General features: G+C 46.8%; 1 protein-coding gene across 1 annotated transcript; it reads right to left on the reverse strand.

The window, feature by feature from the left end:
- Window positions 1-808: 808 nt before the first annotated feature.
- Window positions 809-24694, reverse strand: LOC6548871 (protein slit). The gene is given in 21 exon segments (XM_001975421.3): window positions 809-4262; window positions 4336-4478; window positions 5100-5259; window positions 5321-6845; window positions 6910-7053; window positions 7808-7879; window positions 7949-8317; window positions 9796-9867; window positions 10139-10357; window positions 10456-10609; window positions 10679-10836; window positions 12202-12417; window positions 13464-13607; window positions 13687-13828; window positions 15250-15485; window positions 16229-16372; window positions 16470-16541; window positions 16964-17035; window positions 17104-17175; window positions 21155-22130; window positions 24679-24694. Coding segments are annotated over 20 exon segments (6474 nt in total). The 5' UTR covers window positions 21469-22130; window positions 24679-24694; the 3' UTR covers window positions 809-2216.
- Between the last annotated feature and the right edge of the window lie 1103 nt (window positions 24695-25797).

Here is a 25797-nt window from a genome sequence, read left to right on the forward strand (position 1 = left end):
AAATTTTGAATCGCGGCAAAATCACCAACGGCTAGCATAATTTTAATCTTTGCTCTTACTGGTTTTAACACAACTATTTAAAGTAAATTTCGGAATGTAAAAACAGTAAATTATATTTTTTATAATATTATCCCAAAGCTAGAAAGCAAAATGGCCTTGTAAACCTCATGTTTTTGCCCTTTTAAACTGGTTACGTCGTTACAGGTTTCTCCCTTCAAAAGAAACTAGATAATGGATTTTGAAACGTATTTCGAGAAGTTACTTAGAATCATCCATTATCTCCACATTTTATGTTAGCTTTTTAAACTGACGCATATGATGTACACGAACTCAATTAATTTTAAACATTTTTCTTTGTCAATTTTATTAGGAAATAATTGTTACACACTGAAATGAATATTATAATTGTCATTTCCCCCATTATTGCTCGGGACACGTTCTGTTCCTAATTAATTAGCTGAACACAATTTTGCGGCTGTGAACCGTCGAAAGCTTCGCCGGAAAAAGGGAAAATAAAAAACTGATAATTAAACTTGGTTTAGCAACAGCTATTACACATAATATATATATATATATTTGTCAATAGGTTATACATAAAGTATGCGTGTAATTGGTGCGCATAGTTATACTTGAATAATTAATAAAAATAATACACGTATTAAATATATATAAAAGACAACTAAAATGACCAAAAGGGGCTATTACACATGTATCGTATATGCATATATAATATATATGAATATAAATAGTGAAAAATAGTCAAAAACATTTTACATATACATATAGGGTCATACATACATACAGCATACATATAAGTATATATAGATTAGTATAAATTATTATTATTATGTAGATTTCTTTAAATGCGATTCGATTTTGTTTCGATTTTTAGGTCTAACTTAGGTTGGTAATTGTTAATTGTTAGAGATTTACATGCGACTACCCAGCTTAGATGTTGTTATCCGATTTATGTTTAGGTTTTTGTTTCCTCAATTAGTTTAGATTAATTGTAATGTTAGTTACGCTTCGGTTTGCACACATTTAGTTTAATTAGGACTAATTCTAGGAAAACACTTGCAACAATTTGTTGGAAATTCGTTACACGTTTGGGGGCCTTTGTTTCGTTACGATTCGATTCGATTCTTTGTGGTTTATTGGTTTGTTTCTCGATCCGTTCTGGTTCTATCAAAATACTTTATCCTTTGAGCAACTTAGACTAAAGAAGGTTTTCGTTATGCACTTATTATCGTTTACTCGTTTCTTTGAGACCCCTGAACGGAGCGTTTAAAACGACCGTTGCAGGTTTGTATTTTGTAATGCGTGCGCTTCTGTGCGATTTTACTGTGTTTTGTTTAGAACTTTAGTTTAGTTTATCATTATTTATCGTTTGTCATGCGACATTCATCTGGTTACCATCTCCCAACAACTGTTTCGTTTTCTATCTACAAAAGGAATCTGTTCTACGTCCAATTTCCGAGTTCCTCGACTGGTTCCTCTGGCGGATGGCGGGTGGCGGATGACGGATGGTGGGGGGATGGAGGGAATGTATTTTCTGCGGGGCTCATGCTGGGCGGGTTGGGCGTTCAGTTCGAGGGGGCGTGGCACATGCAATGACTTGCTTAAAGCTTGTATACGCTGATGTGGTTGAATGTCCTACGGGTGGGAAAAGGGCACACGACGTGCGAAAGAAGGAACGGGGAAGAAGTGACGTGGGTCAGCTAATTTCCGGCGGAGTTGGCAGGGGCTACAGTTGCGTCTCACATACATACATAGATATCCGGATCGATCGATCGCCGTATTATGGTTCTGTTATTATGTACATCGCCTGGGTAGCTTGCACTAGTAAATTGATATATGCGAATATATAGAATACATGTGTAGCAAGGTCCGCATTTGCAGGCACAATGCCGAAGGATAAGATAGATATATAAATGTATATATATATATAAATATATATAGGGAAGCGGAAGGGGACGAAAACAAATCGATGCCGCTGTGTTACATAGATTATGCGATTAATATATGGCATATGGTACGAGTACGAGTATATAATCGAGTATATGAGTGCTAGTAGTAGAAGAAGGACCTCGCATCCCGAAGGCAGCTAGTCTCCATAGACTGGATGATAGACTGATGATCATGACGATGCGGGAAACGGGGATTGGGTGGGGGGATGTGGGGCATTCGACACCGAACATCGAATCCCCCTTGTTGTACTACCAGTGCATCATGCGCAGCTGATCGAGGATGCGTTGCTTGAAGAAGGTGCCCAGCATGCCGAAGACCGTCGACACGGCGGCCACGCCCATCATGACCTGCATGATGCAATGGATGCCAGACAGTTCCTCCTCCGACTGTTGCCGATGACGATGCCGCGCCCTGTGGTGGCGCCGACCACCATTCTCCTGCAGCCGCTGTAGACGCTCCAAGTCCTCGTCAAACTGTGGCACAATGGCCAGATTGATGACCTCCGTCTTGGAGAGCAGCTGCTCGTTGGCTATAGTGTGCGCCTCGGTTGCTCCCTTGCTGGTGGCCTCGTTGTGCTCCTTGTCCCGCTCCCGCTGCTTTTCTAACTCACGCACCCGCGACCGCTCGTCCAGCATCGTGTTGTCACGACTGAAGTCAAAGTCGTGGGTGCTGGGGATCAGCGGCGTCTGGAGCGTCCTTCCGGATGTCGGGAACTCAGCCAGGTTCACCTTGGCTAGGAACTGATGTCCGGAAGCGGGACTACGGGACGTGGCCTCTGGCAGTGGAGGCGGAGGCTGTTGCGTGGGCAGTTGGTCGCGCACCCGCGTCTCCTGGAACTGGTTCTTCTTGATCCCGAGAACCTCGGACAGCGGCCTGTTGATCATCGGCAGAAGCGAGTCGGAGGTGGGTCGAATTATAAAGGACCCTCCTGGCTGGACGTTATCTGGAGGCTCCAAGATCTCTGGCTGCAGTGGCTTCGGCGTATTGGCCACTGCGGGGGCCTTTCCAGCACTCGTTTCACCTTTACTGTCCTCGGCATCCTCGCTGTCCGTGTAGACAGAGTCCTCCGCCGAGGAGGAGTCTTCGGTTTTAGGCTTTGGCTCCTTGGCCGGCTGTCCGGAAAACTTGTGCGTCAGGTTGCGAATGGGCTCGTACTTGGAGCTCTCCGAGTCTCCGCGATAGAGCAGCGCCACCTTGCCATCGGGCGTCAGAACAGGTGTAATCTTGGGGTGGGGCGACGGAAAGCGATGACTGCTCTCGGGGTCCGGTGACAGGGCGTCGAAGTCGGTAAGCGCTGGCTTCTTTTGCTGCTGCTGTTGCGCATCCTTGTCCGGACTTTGGTCCTTGTCCGTCTGCTGGTACACAATGCTCACCTTTCCCAGCGGCGTGGAGATGATTTTAATGGCATCGTTGCCGTTCTTGCGGTGATACGGACCGTTCTTGCGCTGTTGCTGCTGGGAGCCAAAGAAGCCGCGCCCCTGGTTCTCCCCCGTGTCGGCGAACTCGTCATCGACGCCGTCATCGCCGTCCTCGCCATCCTCGTCATCGTTGGCAAAGTGGCCGCTGCTCTCGCGCAGATCTATCGCAGTGCTCGGCACGGCCACTGCAACTGCCGCTTCCGGAGCCGCCTGGGCCTCTGTGAGCAGCTTCTTGCGGATATTCTCCAGCTGAGTTTCGCGGAAGCTGTTGCTCGGCCGGAATCGCGATCGAAATCCGCCAAAGCCACTGCCCTCTTCGTTGAGGAAATGCTCCTCATCGGGCCTGGGTCTAACCGTTCTTGGCCGCTCCATGGCGATGCGCTCGTCATCCTCGTCGTAGCCCATGTCTTCCTCTTCATCTGGCACACTTACCAGACCCTTGGGATCGGGAAGCTGCTCTGGATCCTCCTCCTCATCCTCCTCATCTGCATAATCATCATCGAGACCATCGTCATCGTCGTCATCGATGGTTTCGTCGTAGAGATCGGACTGCATGCCGTCCGTGGGGTAATCATCACTCTCCTCCCTCACCTCCTCCGTCGTCTCCCCCGCGTCAGCACTCTCCTCCACTTCACCCTTCGTCCCCCCAACATCCGTGCTATCCCTAGTGCTATGGCTAAGACTATCGTTACTATTACTACTACTATAAGTTAGATTTAAACCTGTTCCTAAACTAACATCTAAGCTGCTATTGCTCCGCTCGAGCAATTGGGTAGTCGCATCTTTCAGTCAGTAGCATTTCTTGGTGCATCCGCACTTGCGCACGATGTCCAAGTTCTTGATGTACTTGCGGTTGTTGCTGCACACCATGCGCACCTGTTGGGAAAAGGGGGAGTTTGTTTAGTTTTGGACTATGTTCAGGCCATATGTTCTAGCCAGATTCACTCACCTTGCGCCGTCTCACAATCTTGGCCGCGCAGCACTGGTTGCCGCAGCCGCCCACGCACTTGGCGTACTTCAACGGCTGCCTGGAGCGACAGTCGTTCTCCGTATAGTACTCGCGCACCTGCTCCTTGCGACAGGTGGACGCCGCTGTGGGTGGAAAGAGTCAACAGAACGCAATTAGTCGACGGGTTAAGGCAGTGCAACGTGAGTTGCGGTCGGATAATTAGAACTAACAAAGTGCACAGTGTAGCCTCCGCCCCCAAAGAACCCCATGATGTTTTCCTTTGATGGATGAGTAGCGTGAAAAGCGAATGTCATGAATATGCGTTTGCGTATATGTGTCAATAATTAAAGCTTGCTGGTGTAATATTAATATTTAGCATGAGCCACCCCATCTGATTAACGTTTAAGAGTCGCCTCTGCAATGTACGCGGCTATGTATGAAACTGGGATTCTGATATGAGTACATTCTTTAACTAAAATCACGCTTTTAAGGAATCAAGTAATTATGGCCTTTAACTATCTTTCGCTGCGAATTTTCATTTGATTTTGTTTTCCTTTGATTCATTTAATACTACATATTCATAGCAATACAAAAAAGGCGTGCACTTTACTGATTGCATTGGGTTCACCTGTTTTATGGTCAACTATATAGATTTTAAATGCCCTGCTACACCCAGCTATACGTCATGTGTTTTATGGTTAGTAATAAATGGCATACACCCGGGTGTGAGTTGTGAGTAGCAAAAGCATGATAGATGTATGTACCGGTGACTGTTGGGGGCTCAGTGCTGCCCTCACCTTGATCGCAGTAGCGGCCGCGCTGGCCGTGCTTGCACTTGCACTGGTAGCCGTCCCTGGTATTGGAATTCGGCACGCAGCGACTGCCGCGCCGGCACTTGTTCTCCAGGCAAGGATCCACCGGCTCCTGAAGAGGGGAAATATTGATTAACTCAAGCGCTTTCTAGGATAGTTACAGGGCAACCCACCTCTTTGATGTGCGGAGTCTCGTCCATGAAATCCTGCTCGTCGTCTTCCTCCTCCTGCTGCTCTCCTTCGAGCAGGGCACATCCAGGTGTGATCTTTTGCTGGCGCTGGGCATTGCCAAAGTCCACCAGCTTGTGGTTGATCCACACCTCCTTCATGCAGCCCTTGAAGCTGGTAAGGTTGCGGATCTGCCAGTTCTTGTATGCCTGCTGTGCAGGATCCACGGGTAGACCGCCCAGGAACATGGGCGTCGTGAGTTTCAGGTAGTCATTGGAGCCCTCGTTGATGATGGAGCGGGCCAGTCCGCGATCCACGCGCAGCGTAAAATTCTTCTTGATGGCCAGCAGCTCCACTGCATGGTACTTTCCATCGGCCACCATCTCAAAGCTGTACATTGTGGATACGGGGTGATTGCCCACATCGTAGCTAACCCGAATACGTCCATTAAACAGCTCCACGGCGAGGTGAGCATCTTGTCCATCGTACATGAGAATACCATTCTGCTCTGCGCTGCTGAAGACTATCGTCACGTTCGCCTCCGGCCGCGTACGCAGTGGCTCGAGTTCCACAAACGAGTTGTTGTGGACGAAGCTGATGCTGGTGAGGTACTCGCACCACTTTCCAGTGTATCCCGGATGACACCTGCATAGGTAGTCGCTGCCCTGAGCGTTCGGTTGGAAGCAGACACCGTGCTTGCACTCGTGGTTTTGGCAAGGCGACGTCTGTGGATACATCATCGAGATCATGTTGTGACCTTCACAGTACTTGCCCGTATAGTCGTCTGGACAGCGACATTGGTAGTCATTGATGCCGTCCACGCACGTTCCGCCGTTCTGGCACATGTGGTTCTGGCAGTCGTCAATATTGTCCGTGCAGTTGGTACCATGGAAACCTGCCTGACAGTCACAGCTGTAGTGGGTAAAGTGGTCTATGCACTTGGCTCCATTCGCGCAGGGATTGAACTCGGGACTGCAGAACTGGATTTTGGTGTCGCAGAATTCGCCAGTGAATCCCGGCTGGCACTCACACTTGTACGACTCCACTCCGTCGATACAAGTGGCATTGTTCTGGCACTTGATCTCGCCCAGGCAGTCGTCGATATTCGTTTCGCAGCGGGCACCTGTGTAGCCCGGAGCGCACTGGCAGCTAAATCGACCCTCCTCCAGTACCGTGCAAGTGGCATTGTTGCGGCACGGGTTGCCGTAGCAGGCATCGATCATAAACTCGCAGTGTTTGCCATGATAGCCCGGCTGGCAGAGGCACTGGTACTCCCGCTGAGGAAGGGCCACGCATTGGGCCTGATTCTGGCAGGGTTGCTCGAAACAGGCGTTACACTTGGCCAGAATATCATTGCGCACGCGGCCGCGGCAAACGAAGCTCGACGAGGGCGTGGACAGGATCAGCTTATCCTTCATCTGTTCCGGTTCGGCGCAACGCGCAATTCCCGGCTCCACGTAGTCCAGCTTGATCCAGTCGGAGAACCACTTCAGGCCGCAGTCGCAGTACAAGGGATTGCTGCCCAGCGCTCTGTACAAGAAATGGAGGTTCAATGGACTGTCCAAATTGGTGCCTAATGTCCCTATCTACTCACATGTGGGTCAACGACTTGAGATCCTCGAAGGAGCCTTCCGGCAGCATCGAGATGCGGTTACCGTGCAGAGAAAGCACGCGCAGGTTATTCAGGCCAGACAACGCATGCCGCTGCAGACACTGCAGCTTGTTGTATGAGATGATGCTGCAAAGGGCAGAAAGACCGGAGAAACGTTTACAAATTGCATTAGGCCAACACACAGTCGGAAACAGGCACATGCGGCAATTGATGAAGAAATGAAAGTAATTGCAAAACGTTTTCCATTCGCAAACGGAGGAGAAACACCAGAAATAACGGCTAAGCTTTGATTGTGGATAGCGCACATCAACGACGACAGTGGGCTCATATTGGACAAACAGCATCCAGGATGGTCCTCTATAACGAAGGCTAAAGTGTAGTGATTGTAATTTCGTTTGTTTTGAGACTAATCTGGTACAGCTAACATAGAACTCTAATCACTAAACGCTGAGGAACGAATTCAAATAGCAGTGATAGCAGTACACTATCCATTTTTCCCACTATTACCACATGCTTAGCCCAATGTTTGACTAGGAACCACTGTAGCTGGCGTCGAAGTCCGCGTCAACGACTAATGCTTAAGCACGAGTCACGATTTCGACTTTACGTCTCGGAATGAATTTCGTGCCTGCGCCTTCTAGGCTTCCATTGCTTTGCTGGCAACTGCCTTCTGGACAGAGGGGCAGACCCCGAGCCAAAGAGCGGGCCAGAGACCCACACCCAATCCCCTGGCCAGGTCAACAAACGATGCAATTGGCACAGAATTGTGTCAAGCCCTCTTATGCCTTCGATTTGCGCTGCTTTTGCTGTTATTTCGTGGTCGTAGTATTCCGTGCTGCGGCGGAGCAATTAAAAAGTCATTAGGCCTAGTTGCACTTACAGCGTGGACAGCTTGGTCAGATTGGCGAAGGTGTAGTTGGAGAGAATGGTGATCTGGTTGTTGCTGAGATCGCTGCGAATGTAATGCCAAGTGGCGAATTAGGAAACGCACAGGGCTAGGGTGCACAATAAAGATACTCACAGTCGGGTGAGGGAGCGCAGGTGGCGGATGCGTTCGTAGTGAATCTGCTCGATCTCATTGGACTCCAGATACAGCTCCGATGTCTCGGCGGGAATGCCGCGCGGTATCTCCTTGAGCTGGTTGCGCGAACAGCGAACCACGGTGCCGGTGCAGGTGCAGGATGGCGGACAGTAGCCATCGCCCAGGCAGCCCTCGCTGTTCTCGCTGCTGCACTTGAATTCCGAGTGGGGCAGGTCCTTGATCTGCACGTCACGTACCTTCGACGGGGCTCCACAACGTGCCGCTCCACCGTTCAGTGATTTTTTGCGCAGCCATTCCGCGAACCAGGCCAAATGACAATTGCAATTGAATGGATTCGATGCGAGATTCCTGCGAGGGGACAAAAAATGTGACAGCATGGGCCACAAAAAACGATTACGATAACGGCGTTGATAAAGGGTTCTTATAATTCAATTTTCCCGCCCTGCCGCATGGGCGTTTGATAAATTAATTCCGTATTCATTTGGTGCCATAGTCAGCATATGTTACTCCCTCAGCTTCCTCAGCGCCCTCCGCATTCCCTGGCCAATCCATGCCAGGCACTTTAATTATGCGGACCAGGGGCTTTAGGAGCGGAGTAAGTGAAACAATGGCGCACAAATTACATTGGCAATTCCAAAGTTGCAGCCGAGTCCAGACTAATTTAATAAGCAATTCTGCTTTGTCATGCCACCAGCTATGCCAGTTCCCTATTACATGTGCATGTGTTAGGAGGTCTACACTCGAAGAAATCATTGCCAAATAAGATATTGGGATAATAATATTTATTGGGAGATTATAGCCCCACCAAGTGAACTGCTTTTGTATAAGGAGCATCTACCGCTACAGATTTCAAAATCCTATGGAGTTTCAAGTGATATTCATATTGACCATATATATTTATATGATTAGAGAAATGAATAAGTATTGTACTGTAGTACGAGTATGTGGTTCGCTTTCATTCTTTTAATATTTAATAACTCAAACTATTTCTCGCAGTGCAGCAGAGTGTGTAGGCCGCAGGCAGCTAACTAACACCTTGGGCTCCTTTCACGCAACACCTTTGAAGGTGGCAAAGTGGGAGGGCGGTGGTTGGTGGGCGGCCTGTGGTGGTGGGTGTCATGTGGTGCACAGCACTTAATGAATTTCATTGATGCTATTTATTAGCTACTTAAATGAATTTTACAATAATTTGCGAGCAGCCCAGCGGACCACACGGCACCTCCATCTCTCCTACATGCTGACTGGCTTGGGCGCTCTCCATTGAACTCAATTTTAATTAATTAAATCATCGAAGGCGCACACACATGGCAGTGTGTGTTCTCCCTTTTGGCTTTGTGTGCTTGGGGGATGATTTACAGGCAACAAAGGCGGGGAGCATGGGGCACATGGCCGGGAAAGAATGAGGAGCTAGTGGTATCTGTTATCGCAGCAGCAGTGCAGACAGAAACACACACACAAACACAGCCATGTACACGGAGGAGCAGAAACCCATGCTATAAATTGAAGTTCAATTGAATTATATCCAATAGTTTGCTGTGCTTTTGGTGGCTGGCATGAAGAAGCAAAACTGATTTGATGGCAGCAGACGAAGCACATGGAGCAGGCCAGAGCAGCCACATCAGACAGAGTTCAACTGGAGAACAATCAGAACCATTAACCTCATTTTACGAGCGAGGAGCTGCTGCCCCTCGCCGTCCCATCCGCCGGCCAATTAATGCTTAAGCCAAATCATTTATCTATTGAAGTGCATCCCGAGCACTTGGCACAGTTTTAATTGCCAGACAGAGAATCTGGGATTCCGGGATTCCGGGAATCTGGTTACTTACAGCGACGTCAGAGAGTTGAGATGTTCAAAGGAACCGGGCATAACGCACGAGATTTGATTGTCGTACAGATTGCTGAAACGGAAAGAGATTACGTAATGTCAGGTACTCGTTTACAGGTTGTGGATACGCTAATTAGAGGGTAATCAAGTTTTTATCGAGCATGAATGGGAAATTAAATTGTAATACGCTTGCAGTAAAAGATTATGATATGTTAGCGACTTTTTCTTTTGTTGTTGAAGCAAGAAATACCTCGTATTTATACGACACAACGAAGGCAAAAACAAACATACCCAATGATACTCCCCCATTTATTGCAATTCCATTACAATTTGAATAGACTTACAGCGTTTTTAGTTGGTGGAGTCCCAGGAACATCTTATTTGAAATCTCCTTGATCTTGTTCTCGCCCAGCTGCAGCTCCTGGATGTGGGATGCACCCTCGAAGGCGTTGGGCTCGATGCCGGTCAGCTGGTTGCGCTTCAGCTCCAGCTTCACCAAGTGCGGCAGGCGGCCAAAGAGGCCATCGGAACTGATGCGTCCCAGTTCGTTGTCGTTGAGCAAACTGCCAAATGAAATAATATATATCGAGTTAGGGATGCGGACGGCGGTGCAGGATGGCAGTGCAGGATGCAGGGACATGGAATCCGGAAGTGGACTTACAGCTCAGTGGTGTGCAGGGGAATGTCGCGCGGAATCTCCTTCAGGCCCCGGCCCGTGCAATCCACGGTGGTGCCCTCGCAGTGGCACATTGCCGGACAGTCGGAGTCCATGCGGCACTCGCCGGACAGCTTCATCCGCAATTCATCCCAGGAGCCTGAAATGCGGAAGAGGGGGATCGCTTCAGTTGGCTGGTTAAGTACAAGGACACTAGCAGCAGTCTTACATTTGAATTTCTCCTCGCGCAGCGATTCAATCCGACGACGATGCATCCGCTTCGGTGACTCGCAGCGGGCTCCACTCGTCTCTATGGGATTTTTGTGCAAATAGTCGGCCAGCCAGCGCAGATTGCAGTCGCAGATGAAAGGATTCTTGGCCAGATGTCTGTGTACGGGTGCGAGTGTGCCAGTGTGCGTGCCCAAATGGAAAGAAAGTAAGCAAAGAAAGTAGCATTGAGCATTCGACTGAATGGCTGAAACGGTTATGCGGCAGGACTTCTGTGGAGGGTATCGGGGCACCAAGACGTTGCCTGGGAAACTGGGAAGGGGCTACCGTGGAGGCTTGAGACGTCTTAAAAGTGCACCAGCCTTGTGGCTACGACATTTCCGTTGTTGTTCTCCCTCGCTCGCCGTTGTTGTTCTGCAACTATTTAAAAGCGATTCCCGACAGACAGGGTTGCCAAACGCCTGTGGACTTTGCAAATAGTAAATGTTTTTAGTATTTCAATTGAGTTAGGGAGGCAGGTCCCCAAAGAATAGGTTAGCTTGTTAGCTAGTCGCAACTCAATCGATTTTATTGGCAACTATTTAAAATGCTTTTTATGCGCTCTGGGATAGGGCAGGTTGTGGCCTATAAGAGTTGGGTTGCATTCGCTTACCAATCCACTTTCTTCTTATACTTTATTTATTTCGTAACCATATCGGTTTGATATTCCACTATATATAGCACTGTTACGGTTGCTTTACAATCCATGTGGCTGCAGTTTAAATTCGCTCCTAATTTGATGATCTTTTAATTATTTAAGGCGAAACATATGCACCAATTCGGTATGCCAAATTATTAACATGATCATTAGCATATCAACGCTGCGTAGGAGCGAAAGATCTCTTAAGTATCCACTGAAATATGCGTGAGCAACTAACCGGAAAGCCGACAACCCTGGCAAATACTTAACCCACTCAAGCATACAAATCCCTCTGGCAGCCGCACTTATGGCACCCCCTGCCTAAAACCCATCTTTCAGACCCCGTGGCCCATCCAAGATGTTTATTTTTTGCTGCTCCGTAGCCGAGCGCACATTTATCGATGCCAAACGGAGAATTCTTCTCGGAGCCTTCGTCTTTTGTTCGGTGGAAAGGCCGAAAGTCTTCACGGTTCACAGAGAAGGGGATGGATGCTGGATAGTAGGTGGTAGGTGCTGGGTGCGGGGTACTGGGTACTGGGATGATGTGTCAGGGGCGGAGAAGCTTCTTGTTTGCTGCTAAACAAATGTCAACGCGAACTCTGAAGCGGACTCAAGACGAGGAGGCGAGGTGGGCGAGGGAGGCGGGGCACAGTCAAAGGCAACTACTAAATGCACTTCAGAGGTTTAACACCAAAGTGCCTGCTCCATTCAAGATGGGATCCCGACATGGGCCTGTTCCCCACTCGAGTGCTTGGTGGGCGTTGAGGAGGCGGCGTTCAGCGGGCGTGGTGAGGTCGAGGAGTGAAGAAGGGAAGATGGGAAGGAATGGGACTCCATGTACTTACACCGTTTTGATGCTCTTCATGGCGTCGAATGTGCCATTAGCCAGCGACTGGATGTTGTTGTCGTACAGGGAGAGCAGGCTCAAACTGTGCAGGTCGCGGAAGGCATCCTTGCGTATGCACGAGATCTCGTTGGCGTTCAGCAGCAGCAGCTGCAACGAGCCGAGTCCTTTGAACACGCCCGAGGGTAAATCCTTTATTTTATTGCCGTACAGCACGCTGATGGGATGATGCCACGATGCCATGATGCCATGATGCCGCGATGGTACAATGGCCACGTTGACGATGGGTGGAGCCGACATGGAAAAGAACACAAATAGAACACACGACGAATGTTAACAAAGCTCGAAAAAAAGCTTAAAGAAAACACAAGCCCCGCCAGGAGGTGGCACAAAAAATTACAAAAAATACAAAATCACTCTGCGGGCAAAGACAAAGTGGTTAAGTTCTTGTTGTCACTGTCATTCTTTTTTGTTGATATGGATGTGGATGTGGATGCTGCTGTTGCGGGCGGCAACTGGTTCATTTAGCCCTGATCAAAAAGTGAGTCGTGACACGAAAAATTCTGGTTGAAAACTAATGCCAGTGTTCAGAAAAACCTTCAATCTAACTATTAGCTTGGTAATAATTAGCAGTAATTAATCAGGTGTATATTTGTCTTTGAAACATAAATAAATCTCTTTAATCTGTACCCCATATTCAAGTTATTTCTAGATACATATTAAATAATATCGCGCTTTTTAAGGGAGAACACATTTAATTTCTATTTATCTGACACAAAAGTAAAAAAAGTTACATACTCTCTCTTGCAGAAGTTCTGATTGGGAGGAGCACAGCCCCAAACGTAATTAAGAATGCAAAAAATAAAACCCCTTAATGTGGCTGTCATTAATTAAGTCCGTGTCACGTTCTCAGCTCCATCACACACGTGCTCGTCGACGAGGAGGCGATGGAGCAGGAGGAACAGGAGGAGCAGGAGCTGGGTGTCCACACGGGCAAGGTAAGCCGATGCCCGATGCCTTGCGGTGTAAGCTGGCAGGAACGCTAAGCGTGGGCCGATTAGCTCGCTTCTGGCCTGGCCCAGGGGCACCTCTTAGCCCACTCCCCCCTCATTTAAGTCGGTTCAGTCGGTGAGTTTATGTGAGTGCGGAAGCAGCCGCAGGGCAGCTCAAGTGAGTGCACATTTTGTTCTGCAAAGGCTACTTGTTGCACTGCAGCAAGTAAAGTGGCAACAACACCTCCACCAGCGGGTATTATCTACTTACAGAGTGGTTAACTGCTTTAGGCCGCTTAGTGCATCGTGGGCAATCCGGGAGATGTTGTTGTTGGACAGGTCGATGCGTCGCAGTCGTCGAAAGCTGGAGAACGATTTAGGCGGCAGTTCCGTAATGAAGTTCTGCTCGAGGCGGCTGCAAAAAATCAAGGGGTTAGTTATGCAAAGTCAGGGGGAAGCGCTTCCCCATCCAAATCCAAAGATGCCCCACTTACAGCTCGGTGGTGTCGTCGGGCAAGGTGACGGGCACGCTGGTCAGACTCTTCTCACGGCAATCGACGATCCCGTCTGCGCAGCGACATGGGTGCGGACAGCTGTTCTCCGCCCCGCATTCCATCGGTGCGTGCTCCGTCAGACCTGATGGACAAACAATATGGTTGCGAGATTGGGATAAGTACTTGGCGAATTTAGTCTTGCTCCGCTTTTAGCTCCGGTAGCTGGGAAAACGAGCATCCGATTTGGATCTGGCTTGCTTTACAACCAGCACTATCGTAATTATCAATGCTACTGCACAGCCGCTCCTCCATTGGCGGCACAAACAGGGGATGAAGCAGCTGGGGAAATGGGTTTTGGGGAGGTGCAACTCTAACCAGCCGCTAGTCATAAATGTTTACCCACATAATTCCATAGCATTTCATACAAAACGAAAGTCAAACAAGCACGGAATTATAGTTCACTTCAAGGGGAATGTGAAACTGTGGATACACTTTATTGATGGATGCATTCGAAAATCTACATAAGCACAGTTTGCTAAACGTTTTAATTAATAATACATTTTGAATAAAGCCAAACCGTGAAATGAATCAATATTCAATGGAAGAAAATATAAGTTAAACAACAAACATGAGAACTTGAATCATTCATCGTATGCTAAAAGTCTATTTATTAATCTGCCTATCCTAGGAAAATTCCCCGAAATATCGTTTATCACAAAGCGTCAGCCATCCGAACCCCCGAGTTCCCGTCATTATGGGCACTAAAGTATTATCCAACTTGACACGGGTCAACCAGGGACGTATCGTCTCATCTGCATACTCATATCGATTACAGGCTCCCCAGAAAAACCAACCACAACGCAAAACAATGCGATATACCCTAACCATTCCGCAGAAATGGCTGAGCCAAGAAACTCGTTTCATGGCTGCATCGTTTTGGGGCGCATTTTCCGCTTCATTGAGCGCTTCACGCTCAGTCTTCAGTCTTCAGCTTTGCTTTTCGTTTTGGCCACTTCCCATTCACTTGGCCCGCAGCTTCATCTCCATCTCGTGCTCAAGTCTTAAGCCTTCGCATCCGAGCATCCAAGCATCCAAGCATCTGCATCGGCATCTTTCAGTAAGAGGAGAAGCCAAAAAATACAAGCACCAGGCAATGATTTCGACGGCGTTAAACGTTTTGGCAAACACACGACCTCGCGGGAGAGGAAAAGGGGGATATAACCCAATGGATGAAGCCACCAAAGCACCAAGTGGTTCTTGCCAGATATTGAGCTGCTGAGCTGCTGAGATGGTGCTGGTGCGGGCTGGTTCGTGGGCGTTCGAGGCAGTGGGGGTGTGCCCATATGACTGCTTATGATTTATGCCCGCAATGCTTTGTTTTCCTCGCTTTCGCATAAAAAACTAATTAATTTCGACTGCGAATGGCGAGAGTTGAGAGGTGGAGAGCTGCAGAGCTGTCGAGGGGAGGAGCGACCAAATGTTGCCCATTTTTGGTAGCATTCAGGGAGTGGAAGCTGCCACAACATGTTGCACAAAAGCACCGGGCCATTGGCCATTACATACCCGAGCATTTGAACTCCTGGTCGTGCAGGTCCGCCACGTTTTGGCCCTTCAGCTGCGATGGCGACTGGCAGCGGGTGTAGGGCGCCAGGCGGGTGGCACTGCGGAGGAACCGGGACAGCCAGGACAGATGGCAGTCGCAGGCGAACGGATTGTCCGACAGCCGGAGTGCCCGCAGACGTCCCAGTCCGCCGAAGATGTTGTGCGGCAGGGAAGTCAGGTTGTTGTTATTCAGCGTGCTGCAAAATACAAGTGGAGAGAGGGGTTTATGGTCAGTATGAAGCAGATGATCCAGGCTTATCAGCCAACTATATCTATTGGCTAGTTATGGTTATGGCAGCAAGGGTTTGGCCTGGCCAAAAGAGCACAAATCGGGTGCCGATCAAAATTTAATTAAAACGGCTGGCAACCATCGAGTTTCCTGGTCTCCCTACATGCGGAATCGCCTCCTATCTTCTAAAAGTCACTAATTTGAAAGCCTCTTATATAGAAAGTTTAGGGCACTTGCGAATGTGTTTCAATTGGGCTTGCACTTCGTGCAGCAATTTAACTATTCATCGAAATTGGTTTGTTATGATGTGGTTCTACATCAATGTCTTGTTTTTTGTAAACAAATTAAAGTAAGTTTAGCACCGCACCGATTTGCACATTATCTACCTAAACCGCTCAACTTTAGCTTAGCCACTGGCCATTTATCAATTTGGTCCTCTCGCTCCCTTCTAATCACTTGATATATGAGCTCCATTTCGGCTGCGATTGGCTTATCTGGCCACAAAGCCTAACCATTTATTATGTAATTTAGGCAGATCATTAACTGATTGATTTTTAATTCATTCACTAATTCCCGTTTGATTGATTAACAAAAGGCACTAAATCATTGATTAATTACACGACCGCAATGGCACGAAGTTTCATTGATTGGCTAGCTAATTTGGTTATTAACTCCCTTCACTTTGGCCTATTCTGGCCAGAAAGTACTCACAGTATCTCCAGCTCCACCAATCCTTTAAAAGCGTGCTCATCCAGACAGGTGATTTGGTTATTGTCCAGCTGAAGACTCCGCAGCGATTGGGCTCCTTTGAAGACGCGTCTTCCCACGGTGGTGATGACATTGTTGGAGATGTCCCTGGGGGATTATCAAAGTCACAGGTTAGTGATCCGATGTCGAGTACGATCTGAGTGACAAGTGTCGACTACTATCGGCTACTTTGGAGTTTACTTACAATCGCAAAAGACTCGCTGAACTTGTCACTAAGTTTTCAGGAATTGCCTTTAGTCGATTGTTGTTTAGGCGTCTGATTGATTACAGTGTTGGATTTGGTTTTTGGTGTTTCGATAGCGATATTGGTTTTGGTTTGATTTGGTTTGGTTTGGTTTTTGGTGTTGAGACGAGCATTTTAGGTACGCAAAACGAAACGTAACGAAAGCAGAGAGAGACAAAGAACGGTAGAGATATGCAATAAAAATAAACAAGAACAAAAACGGGAATCAGATACAAAATGTTAATAATTCAAACTAAATCTGGCATCAAGCTAAATTCAATTTGCACGCTAGCTATATTCTAAGTCTAAGAAAATATCAATTGATTAAGATCCAATGTGGAGATCATCAAAAATCGGTTAGTAGTGAGTTCAAATTCAATATTCAAAAGTATTTCATGCAACTAGCATTACTGCAAAACAAGTTCTAATCCATAGCTTAGCCCTAAGCTACTCACAGTCGCTCGAGTGAGACCAAATCTTGGAAGGAGTTCCTCTCGATCGTGTGGATTTGATTGTCCGTTAGTTGGCTGTGGAAATTCAAATTTCGTTGAGTTAATCGGGCAATTTCGATTTAATGTTCTATAATTTAACTTACAGCATTCGCAGCTTGGTCAGCCGCTGGAAATCCGTCTCGTATATCACGGTCAAATTGTTTCCCTGCAGCTCGCTGCGAAAATATAGATAAAGAAATTACGATTACAGAAATTGCATTAATTATGTTGCAAGTCGCTGTGCGTTGAGGATGCAACCCAACAGGCATTCATACAGACAGGGCGATAATTTTTTTTAATTGCTTGTAAGACAAGAGGACAACAGCAATCTGAGATATGAATGCAGCTGCCAAAGGTAAAAGCGAGCTGGATCCACCGGGAGTAAGGAGTAAGACGGAGATTTCTGCTGCTCGTTGCTGATAACGAAAATATGATATTTAATCATTGAACACGAAACGGCCGAGATATACTCGTACTCCGCGACCCTCCAACGAGGCCAGAACTCGTTTCTCGGCCAGAAACACAAAATTTGTTACCTGTAGATGTCATAACAATGAAATGCAACCGAGAGAGCGATACAAAAGACTTCAGTTAACCGTGTGCGCATGCGCAACCATCTACAAACATCCACAACAAGTTGGTCTCAGCTGCTCACTTTTTGAGTAAGGTTCGAGTTCGAGTTTAAGACTGAGCCTGGGTCTTGGGGGTCCAAGCAACAGGTAGGAAGACCTTCGGCGACCCAGACGAAAAATATTTTCTGTGCGGCTTAAGCCTTAATGAATCTCGCATCAAGTTGCCGATGATGAGGCGGCGGCACACACATATGTACGAGAATTGCCTGCTGCTCCGCAGTCCATCGATGCTCTCCACACACACACACTGGCACATACGTCTTTTTAATGAGCTTAATATCTCTTCGAGATGTGGGCATCTCTAGCTCAGATCCCACTGATTACAGCAGACAGAGCGTAGTAAGTGCACGGCAAAAAACCATAACGATATCCCATGTTCATGCGGGATTATACATTTGAAAACTTTCTTCCCTGTTGATAGTGTAGCTTACTCTCCAGACTTACATTATAATTCGGCTGGGATTTGCATTGTGCGAAAAAGCATTTTACGTAAACAATGCAAGTTTTTTCTCTCTGTAGCTCAACCATATCAGATGGTCCAGCAAGATATTCAATATGCCTTGTTTTGCTTTTGTTGGGTTAAAAATAAAAACAAAAGTCTTGCTCGTCGCCGTCTAATTGCCAAACATTTTTCAAACGCTTCTGGCGCTGGGTTTTTATGTAATTTGTTTAAATCACTTTTGGTTGGAATGGCCGTATGCATAATTTTTGCCGTTTTCCCTGGCTTATAATTAAGCATTTAACTTCATTAGATGCGTGTGGGGCCGATATAAAAGCATTCTGTTGGTTTTCGCCCTCCGCTGCCAATTAGATGCCATCTTGGGGTTTGCTCTTTTGTGGCCAGGCCAGGCCAGGTGCCTTTTCCTCCATTTCGGATCCATGGAACATCAAAAGCAGCTGCCACCTCGTTTACCTCAGCTATAAATTAGTCGTTCTCAGGTGTGAAGGGCCACCGCCGAGCAGAAAGCTGCCAAGCAGCCAAGACACCCGTTTTCCACAAATTAGATATGCAAAAATGCTGTCGTGTCAATTGAATCAACTGTGTGGGTGACTGGCAGCCTGTCAGCTCAGAACTCTTCCACTCGGGCTCTTCACCCAGACCCCTTTCTTCGCCCGGGGGCTTTGTAATTAAATGGCAATGACATGGCCTGGGGCAGGGTTGGTACTGGGTCGTCGAAGGTGGGGGAGGGTGAAATTGTGAAGAACACAATTTGCCAGAGCCACAGTTTGCATTTGGCATTGTTTTTTGTCCGGGCTCCCATGTATGTATGTATATACATACATCTGCGCTCCAATGTTGGCCATCCCGTTCGGTGCACATGGACACGGCCAATAGTTGTGGGCATGTTCAATATTTGATATATGCTTGTGTGCCGGGTTAGAAGGTTCTGCTCGGCTCAGCATTAGGGTGTCACAAGGTTGGTCGTTGTGGAAGCTTTTTAATTACTTCATCTATGGAAATCAAATTCGAAAAACTGAAACTATGACTGGTTGGCTTACACAAAGTATTAACAATTTGTAGGTAGCTGGATTTCCGTTTTAAAACCCGGAACATTTAAGATGCTCACTATGCTGGCATATAAGATAATGAAATTTGAGCTAGCTAAGTCACTTAAATTCATACGTGCCACAGACAATGCGACTTAGACTGTATTCAATTTCATTGAAACAAAAGTATTCTCCACCTTTGGAGTTTCCCCGATGGCTTTGGGAATTAATTCCCCCGCTCCAACAATATAATCTGTTGAAATCATAATTCCCCCAAGAGCCTTTCCATCACATCCTCACCTGGTTGCCATTCGCTTATTTTGGTTCTTTCGCTGCCCCACTTAAGCTCTGCTTAAGACTCTTGACACATTCTCCTGCACACACTTTGACACCCAGAGCCTCATCTCTCCCCATGGAATGTCACTCAAGAAATGGGACATATATATTTGATCCGTTGGCCCTGAGGCACCCTGTGCATAATGCAGAATAGCATAGTATGGTATGGTATAGTATAGTACGGCATATATCGTGCCCAGTTCAGTTGGGTTCGGTTCAGTTCGGTTCTCTATTTAAAAATGCAAATATGTCGTGCATGTTGATATGTTTTCTGTTTCTGTTGGCTCACTGCTGGCTGGTTTCTGTGTTTTATATTACTCTCTGTATGCAGCATTAAAAACGAATAAATACAACAAAAATAAATACAAATAAAAATAAAAAAGAGCGCAAATAACAGCGGCCAAATGTGTCCCTGAGCACAGTCGCCAGCCAGCCAGCCAGCCAGCCAACCAGCCAACTTGCCACCGAGTTGGCCCGACTGCTTATAACTGGGCTATAATGCTATAACGTTAATGCTGCCGCTGCCGCTGCTGATATCTGTTATTAATTTATGTAGAAAAACTGCAGCCACGACAGCAGGCTTTTGAGGCCGCTGAGGTTGGAGTTGGGTGCTGGTGCTGGAGGATGCCGAGGGTGGCTGGGAGGTGGCATTTTGCATACACTTGCTAATTGCCGGCGCGTTAATTTATGTGGCGACTGTGAGCGATGGACAGAGGACGGAGATGGAGATGAAGGAGCCGCAATGGCAGGCGGAATCGGAATCGCAGTCACAGTCACAGCCACATTGGCTTAATGCATTCGACTCTGCAACGTGCAACATGCAACAATTATTGCCGCCTGGCCACTGATGCGCTTATGCGGCTCCTTCGGCGACAATTAATAAACTTAATGGCGATTTAATGTAAGCAGCTCGCTGCAAGTTGGCTTGGGGCTGGTTGGTTGTCCGGCTGTTCCTGTTCCTGGTTTCTGGACCCTGGGGACCCTTTTTCTTTATCGCTATCGACACGACGACATGGTCACGGCTTTATTTATTTCCCCACACACCAATCCAACTACCCTGTGAACCGCTGCTGTTGTTTGCCTATGCTGATTTTTAAATAAATACAAATCGCACCAATCCCGGCCAGCAGCGGGTCGTGTGCGTCCGGACCCGGACCCGGGTCCGGCTTTATTATTTTAATAGAGTGTGCTCAATGTTTGAACAATTGGCAACGGGCAAATGCTGAAAGAAAGGGCCTTCCATAATTGGAATTTGTCATGCAGTTTCCCGACTGCCCAGCAGAAGGAAGTATCTGAATGGATATCCTAACTAAACGGATGGAAATGGCAAGGTATGGACATGGCATTGGTGCGGGACTTGGCGGAAGTCTTTGTTGTCCCATGGGGGAAGTGTCTTTCTGTTGGTTTTATGTCTGCTCAGATTGTTTGCATAATGGCATTTCAATATAATTGTGAATTTAATATTGATTTATGACTGCATTTAAAATGGGAGTGGTGGTAATTGAATGCTGAAAATAGCATTGGCGATTCAAAGTGATTTTTAAATAGAAATCAATAAAGGGGCGCGTGAGCTAGAATATGACAAATAGAATCTGTTAAGATGTAATCAATGATTCCAATCCACTGCCCCATTCAAGCACCTCAATCGCACAAAAGGGTAATTCGCATTCGAATGCATTTATTTCAATAAAATACTCACAGTCGCTCCACGTCCGCAGAGATTTTCCTGGGCACAGAGGTGAGTCCTCGATGCGAGCAGTCTACATTTAATCCTGTGCAGGAGCAGACCCTCGGGCAGCGGGCCTCCGTGATGACGCCCACTCCGCCGCCGGGTATGTGGATGCCCACTGACCCCAGTCCACCGCTGGATACCGCTGAGCTGCCGAATCCGCCGGAGTACGGTTCCGCGTGGACCGCATCATGGGGCAGGAGTAGCAGGATGGGTAGTATCAGTAGCCGCAGCTGGAGCCGGAAGGGTGGTGGCATCAACGTCGTCCTGGACAGCGCGGCCATTGTGGCACATTTATGAAGCAGCGGCAACGTGCCTAATTGAAAGTGTCCCCCGAATGCCAATCCACTTTGTCAACAGCAATCACCACTGGGTAAATATTTGAGGGCGAAAGGATAAAGGATTGATGATGCGTTCGCAGGCACTTTCACTTCACTGATTTCACTGGATTAATCCTTTCGATTCGAGGTCGAGCTCGAGCTCGAGGCGATTGGGTAGGTGGGTAGGAATGTCCGCCCGCGCTCCGCGGCGCACTTTTCTCTCGGGGTTTTCCTACGGCGGTACGCTCTTTTGCAGCCGTCGCGAACGCGCTTCTTGACCAAACTGAGCGGCCGGCTGAGCAGATGTCTGTCCGTCGGGCGCTCGAACAAAAGTATCGAGTATCGAGTAGCGAGAGTATCGCCGGCGAGTTACTCTCTTTCTCAACTCCCTACCGAAATCGTAGGTAGAATCCGGCAATGTAGGTAGAATAGCACGCACAAGTTAGGTAGCAGGAAATGCACTTTTCCTTTCCTTTGTCTCGTGTATCTGGTATCTGGTATCTTTCGGATACTGCACTTGGCTGTCAGCAGCTAAAGCAGCGGACCGGGAGCGGCAGCAACTTCATCATCATCAGCACAGCCGGCAGCACCAGCTCGAAGGCATCGCAGCGACCTGCTGAGCGCATCTGCAACGAGATTGGGAAAGAATGTGTCGGGAAAATCATGAAAAATTATCTATAAATTCGGCAAGGCATCGCCGCGCCAACAGCAGGAAATTGCCATTGACTGAGCGTTTAAATATAAACCTATGCGCTTTATGGTGTAACATATATATATTTCACTTAAAACTTAAAATATATATACCCGAGGAAGTTGAGTGGCAGAAGTTGGATGTACATATAAAACTCAACTGACGTTTGTAACGCCATGATATATTGCCTGGCCACAAAGTAGCTCCTCTTTTTATTTTCAATGAAAAAACCATCCCTCGAAACACCTGTCGGATTGAGCAGTAGCAACGACCACTAATCACCTCCAGAAAACTACAATTATCAGTTGTTTGAATAGCATATGGTATGTTTTTCCTAGGGAAAATTCCCTATCAAAAAGTAAACATGGGAATATTAAGAAAAGGGTTTTCTTGTGGATAAACGTTTTATTTTTTGAATGATTACGTTCCTCCAACGTCCTAGTGCTATGAGTTATAACTGATGGTTATTCTGACTAATAATGATAGTTATTCGAACCGAGAAATCTAAATTCCTCAAAGGAATTCATAACTATAAAAATAAGACAGCTATTTGACCTCGTTTTTCATTTAAATTGTCTATATTGCCCTAACCTACCAGAACTGAGGAACTATGCTATCTGGAAGCTCATCTAGTAATTACTCGCATCTGTAATCTCTGGGCTTCCGCTGTTCGATTCCCCTGGGGAACTCACAAATCATATTTAAGAGCACTCTGGCCCAATTAAATCTCTGGTTTCTTCTAATGACCCTCCTCCGTCCCTTCTGGACGCTGCTGCTCAAGTGCCAGTCTTCATATACATTCCCCAGGCTAACACTATTCAGATTCGATCTATATTTGGCTCTGTGGGGTACACTATCTCTTTCGCTCGCTATCGTGGCATCTCTTTCGCTGCTGGTCTGTCATGTTGTGTACTTAATTTGCAAATTGACATGTTAAGGCACTCCATCCCGGTCGCTCGCTGCTTCTGATATTAATTGTTTAAATTAACATTTGGATAAATGACAGCCGCGATTGATTCTGAATGCAGGAGGCATATTCAGTTATTGGATAACTGGAGTAATCAGCGTTGGCCTGTCAAAAATCGCTTTCGCCGAGATATATCTTCCTCTGTTTCACTTAACTGGCAATCAACTTAAACTCAATTGAATGTCAAACGTAATTTGAGCAAGCTTTCCATACAAACGGAATGCACATTATACACACACGGAAAAGTACGAGGAGAAAACCTATCAAGACCAGGCATGGGGGCCTTTAATCAAAAATTTATCATATAGCCCCCCCTCCTTCCTTTTCTCACGAGCTGGAAGCTGTGGAGAAAATATTTTTCGAACGGCAGCAAAGGCATGCCTTTCCCAACACGGAAATTGCGGGAGTGTATGTGTGCGTTTTTACATATATATTTATGTATATATGTATATGTGTACGCTCAAAAGATGTAATCACTGCATTGTCACCCGGCCGAAGGATTGCTCCTCCATCCTGCAGCTCATCCTGCTCAGTCCTTGGTTATGCCACGCTCATGCCTTGAGGGAATCTCTGCCTCATAGTCGGCTCATATGAAACATAAATCAGTGAAATTCTATACATGCCACTGATTGTCTACTCTTTTGCTCGACTACTCCTCCATACAGCCCCCAATCCCCAATCCCCAATCCCTACGCCCCCCATAGCCCAACGAATTCCGAAGCAAATTCAATGCATGCCAATAACTCGTTCTTCTTGAAGAATCCGGTGGAGTGGTCGCAGTAAGCAGCCTGCTTCCAAGTCGCTCTAAACTGGAAATGGCAAGTGGATGTTTGGTCTAGAGTGCCGACGAATTAAGCCTAGGTAGGAAAACAACAATAATTTGATACCAAGAAGAATCCAAAGCACTCAATATCAATTTAGTACAGAGTTATAACAGGAAAGTGATTTGTGTTTGCAAATTAAATGGGCAACGCAAATTGGGAAATTTCCAGTTAGAATTCGAACTAAATAAATAAGTGAGGCCTAATGCACATAAATTCCATCTTAACAAGAGTCATAAACTAACATTTCATCTGGATCTACTACCGAAATGACCACTGAACACAACAAAATGTTTGAATTCCCGAATGTTAATGTTGGTCAAATTTCACACAAGTTTAAAATATAACCTAATTTTTCTCTTTCAATCACAAAATTAAAACCAGTGCACATTTGGGTACATTATCTTTAGATATTTGTTTAGATGTAATTAAAATATGTGCTGAATTAAAATGGAATTTCCCATTGAATACACTAATGGTGTTCCATTTCAGTGATTTGATGATTATTCCTTTTATTGTGAGCAGAAATGATTACTTTAATGCATAAGCAATGACCGACCGTTAACACGACTTTAGAATGGGCACTTGGCATATTTAATGAAATCGATGTCGTTTGCAGAAATCCCGATCCCAATAAACATCCCGCCCGCACATTGTACTCCATTGTAGCCCCACCGATGTTTCCTCCCACTCACCACTCTTTCTACTGTCATTTGGTCTGAAGCCAGGAGATAAGATGTGTGGAGGAGTGGAGCAGGGCATGCCAGCGAACTATTCAAATAGAGCTGGGCAGCACAGCACAGTACAAATAAACCCGAGACACATAGATAGAATGTCATCTGCCGCTCAGAAATCTCCGGCTGGACTAAGAGAGTCGTCTGCAGATTAATGACGCGACCTCGCACCAACTGAAACAATAGATTTATAGTGGAGGATGGAGGAGGCGCCCAGCTCAAACCGCCGAGTGAGCCGCCTGGAGGCTCTTGTGGATTTTCCAATAAATTACGCTTAAGTATGCACTTAATTCAAATAATGCCACTGGGAAGCCGGGGGAAGGGAGGCACCCGACCAGATGGAGGGGTTGCCCCCAAGTGATTTGTTTTTTTGTGGCTTACACGAGGAGTGGAGCTAGTTGGAAGCGAATCCCACTTGGGGAGGTGGTCTCTGTTTGTCCATTGCCTATGACATGTGTCAAAATCGCTCTGCTCTTGTACACCCATCTCGAGACACAGAGATAAGCCATATCAAAGTTCTGCCCGCTCCGCCCACCGAGGGATTAAGCTGAAGTCAGCGTGGCCAAAGTCAAACATGTCGGGCTGCAGATGGAGTAAATGTCGGGGGTCTTAATCAATGGGAGCACAAAAAATCACAATAAGTACGGGGGAAAACAGTTGACATAGCAGAAACGGAAAAACAAAGTGCAAACAATCAATATATCAGATGGAGCTGGAGCTGGAGCTGGAGATGAAGACCCAGACAACTATTCGGAATTTGTGCCCACTCCCCAAAGCAGGTTCACCGAAAACATATTCTTTTCGATGGGCAGCCTTTGTGGGGCAAGCCAATTTCGATGCCCAGACATGAGACCCTCAATTAGTGCTCAAGTATTCAACGATTATAGATGTATAAAATGTTGAAAGTAGAAATAAAACAGAGACGGAATGTCAAAAAATGAGGAGACCCATAATTATACAACTCATAGGCTCTAAATGATAATTATCATTAAAACAAAGGAGATACAAAGGCGAATATAAATTACGGGCTGAGAACAGGAAAGATCTGTCAAATGTAAATGGTAATTTCAAGCGTAGATA

The sequence above is a fragment of the Drosophila erecta genome, unplaced genomic scaffold (assembly GCF_003286155.1).
Source record: "Drosophila erecta strain 14021-0224.00,06,07 unplaced genomic scaffold, DereRS2 tig00000092-arrow-pilon, whole genome shotgun sequence".
Lineage (NCBI taxonomy): Eukaryota > Metazoa > Arthropoda > Insecta > Diptera > Drosophilidae > Drosophila > Drosophila erecta.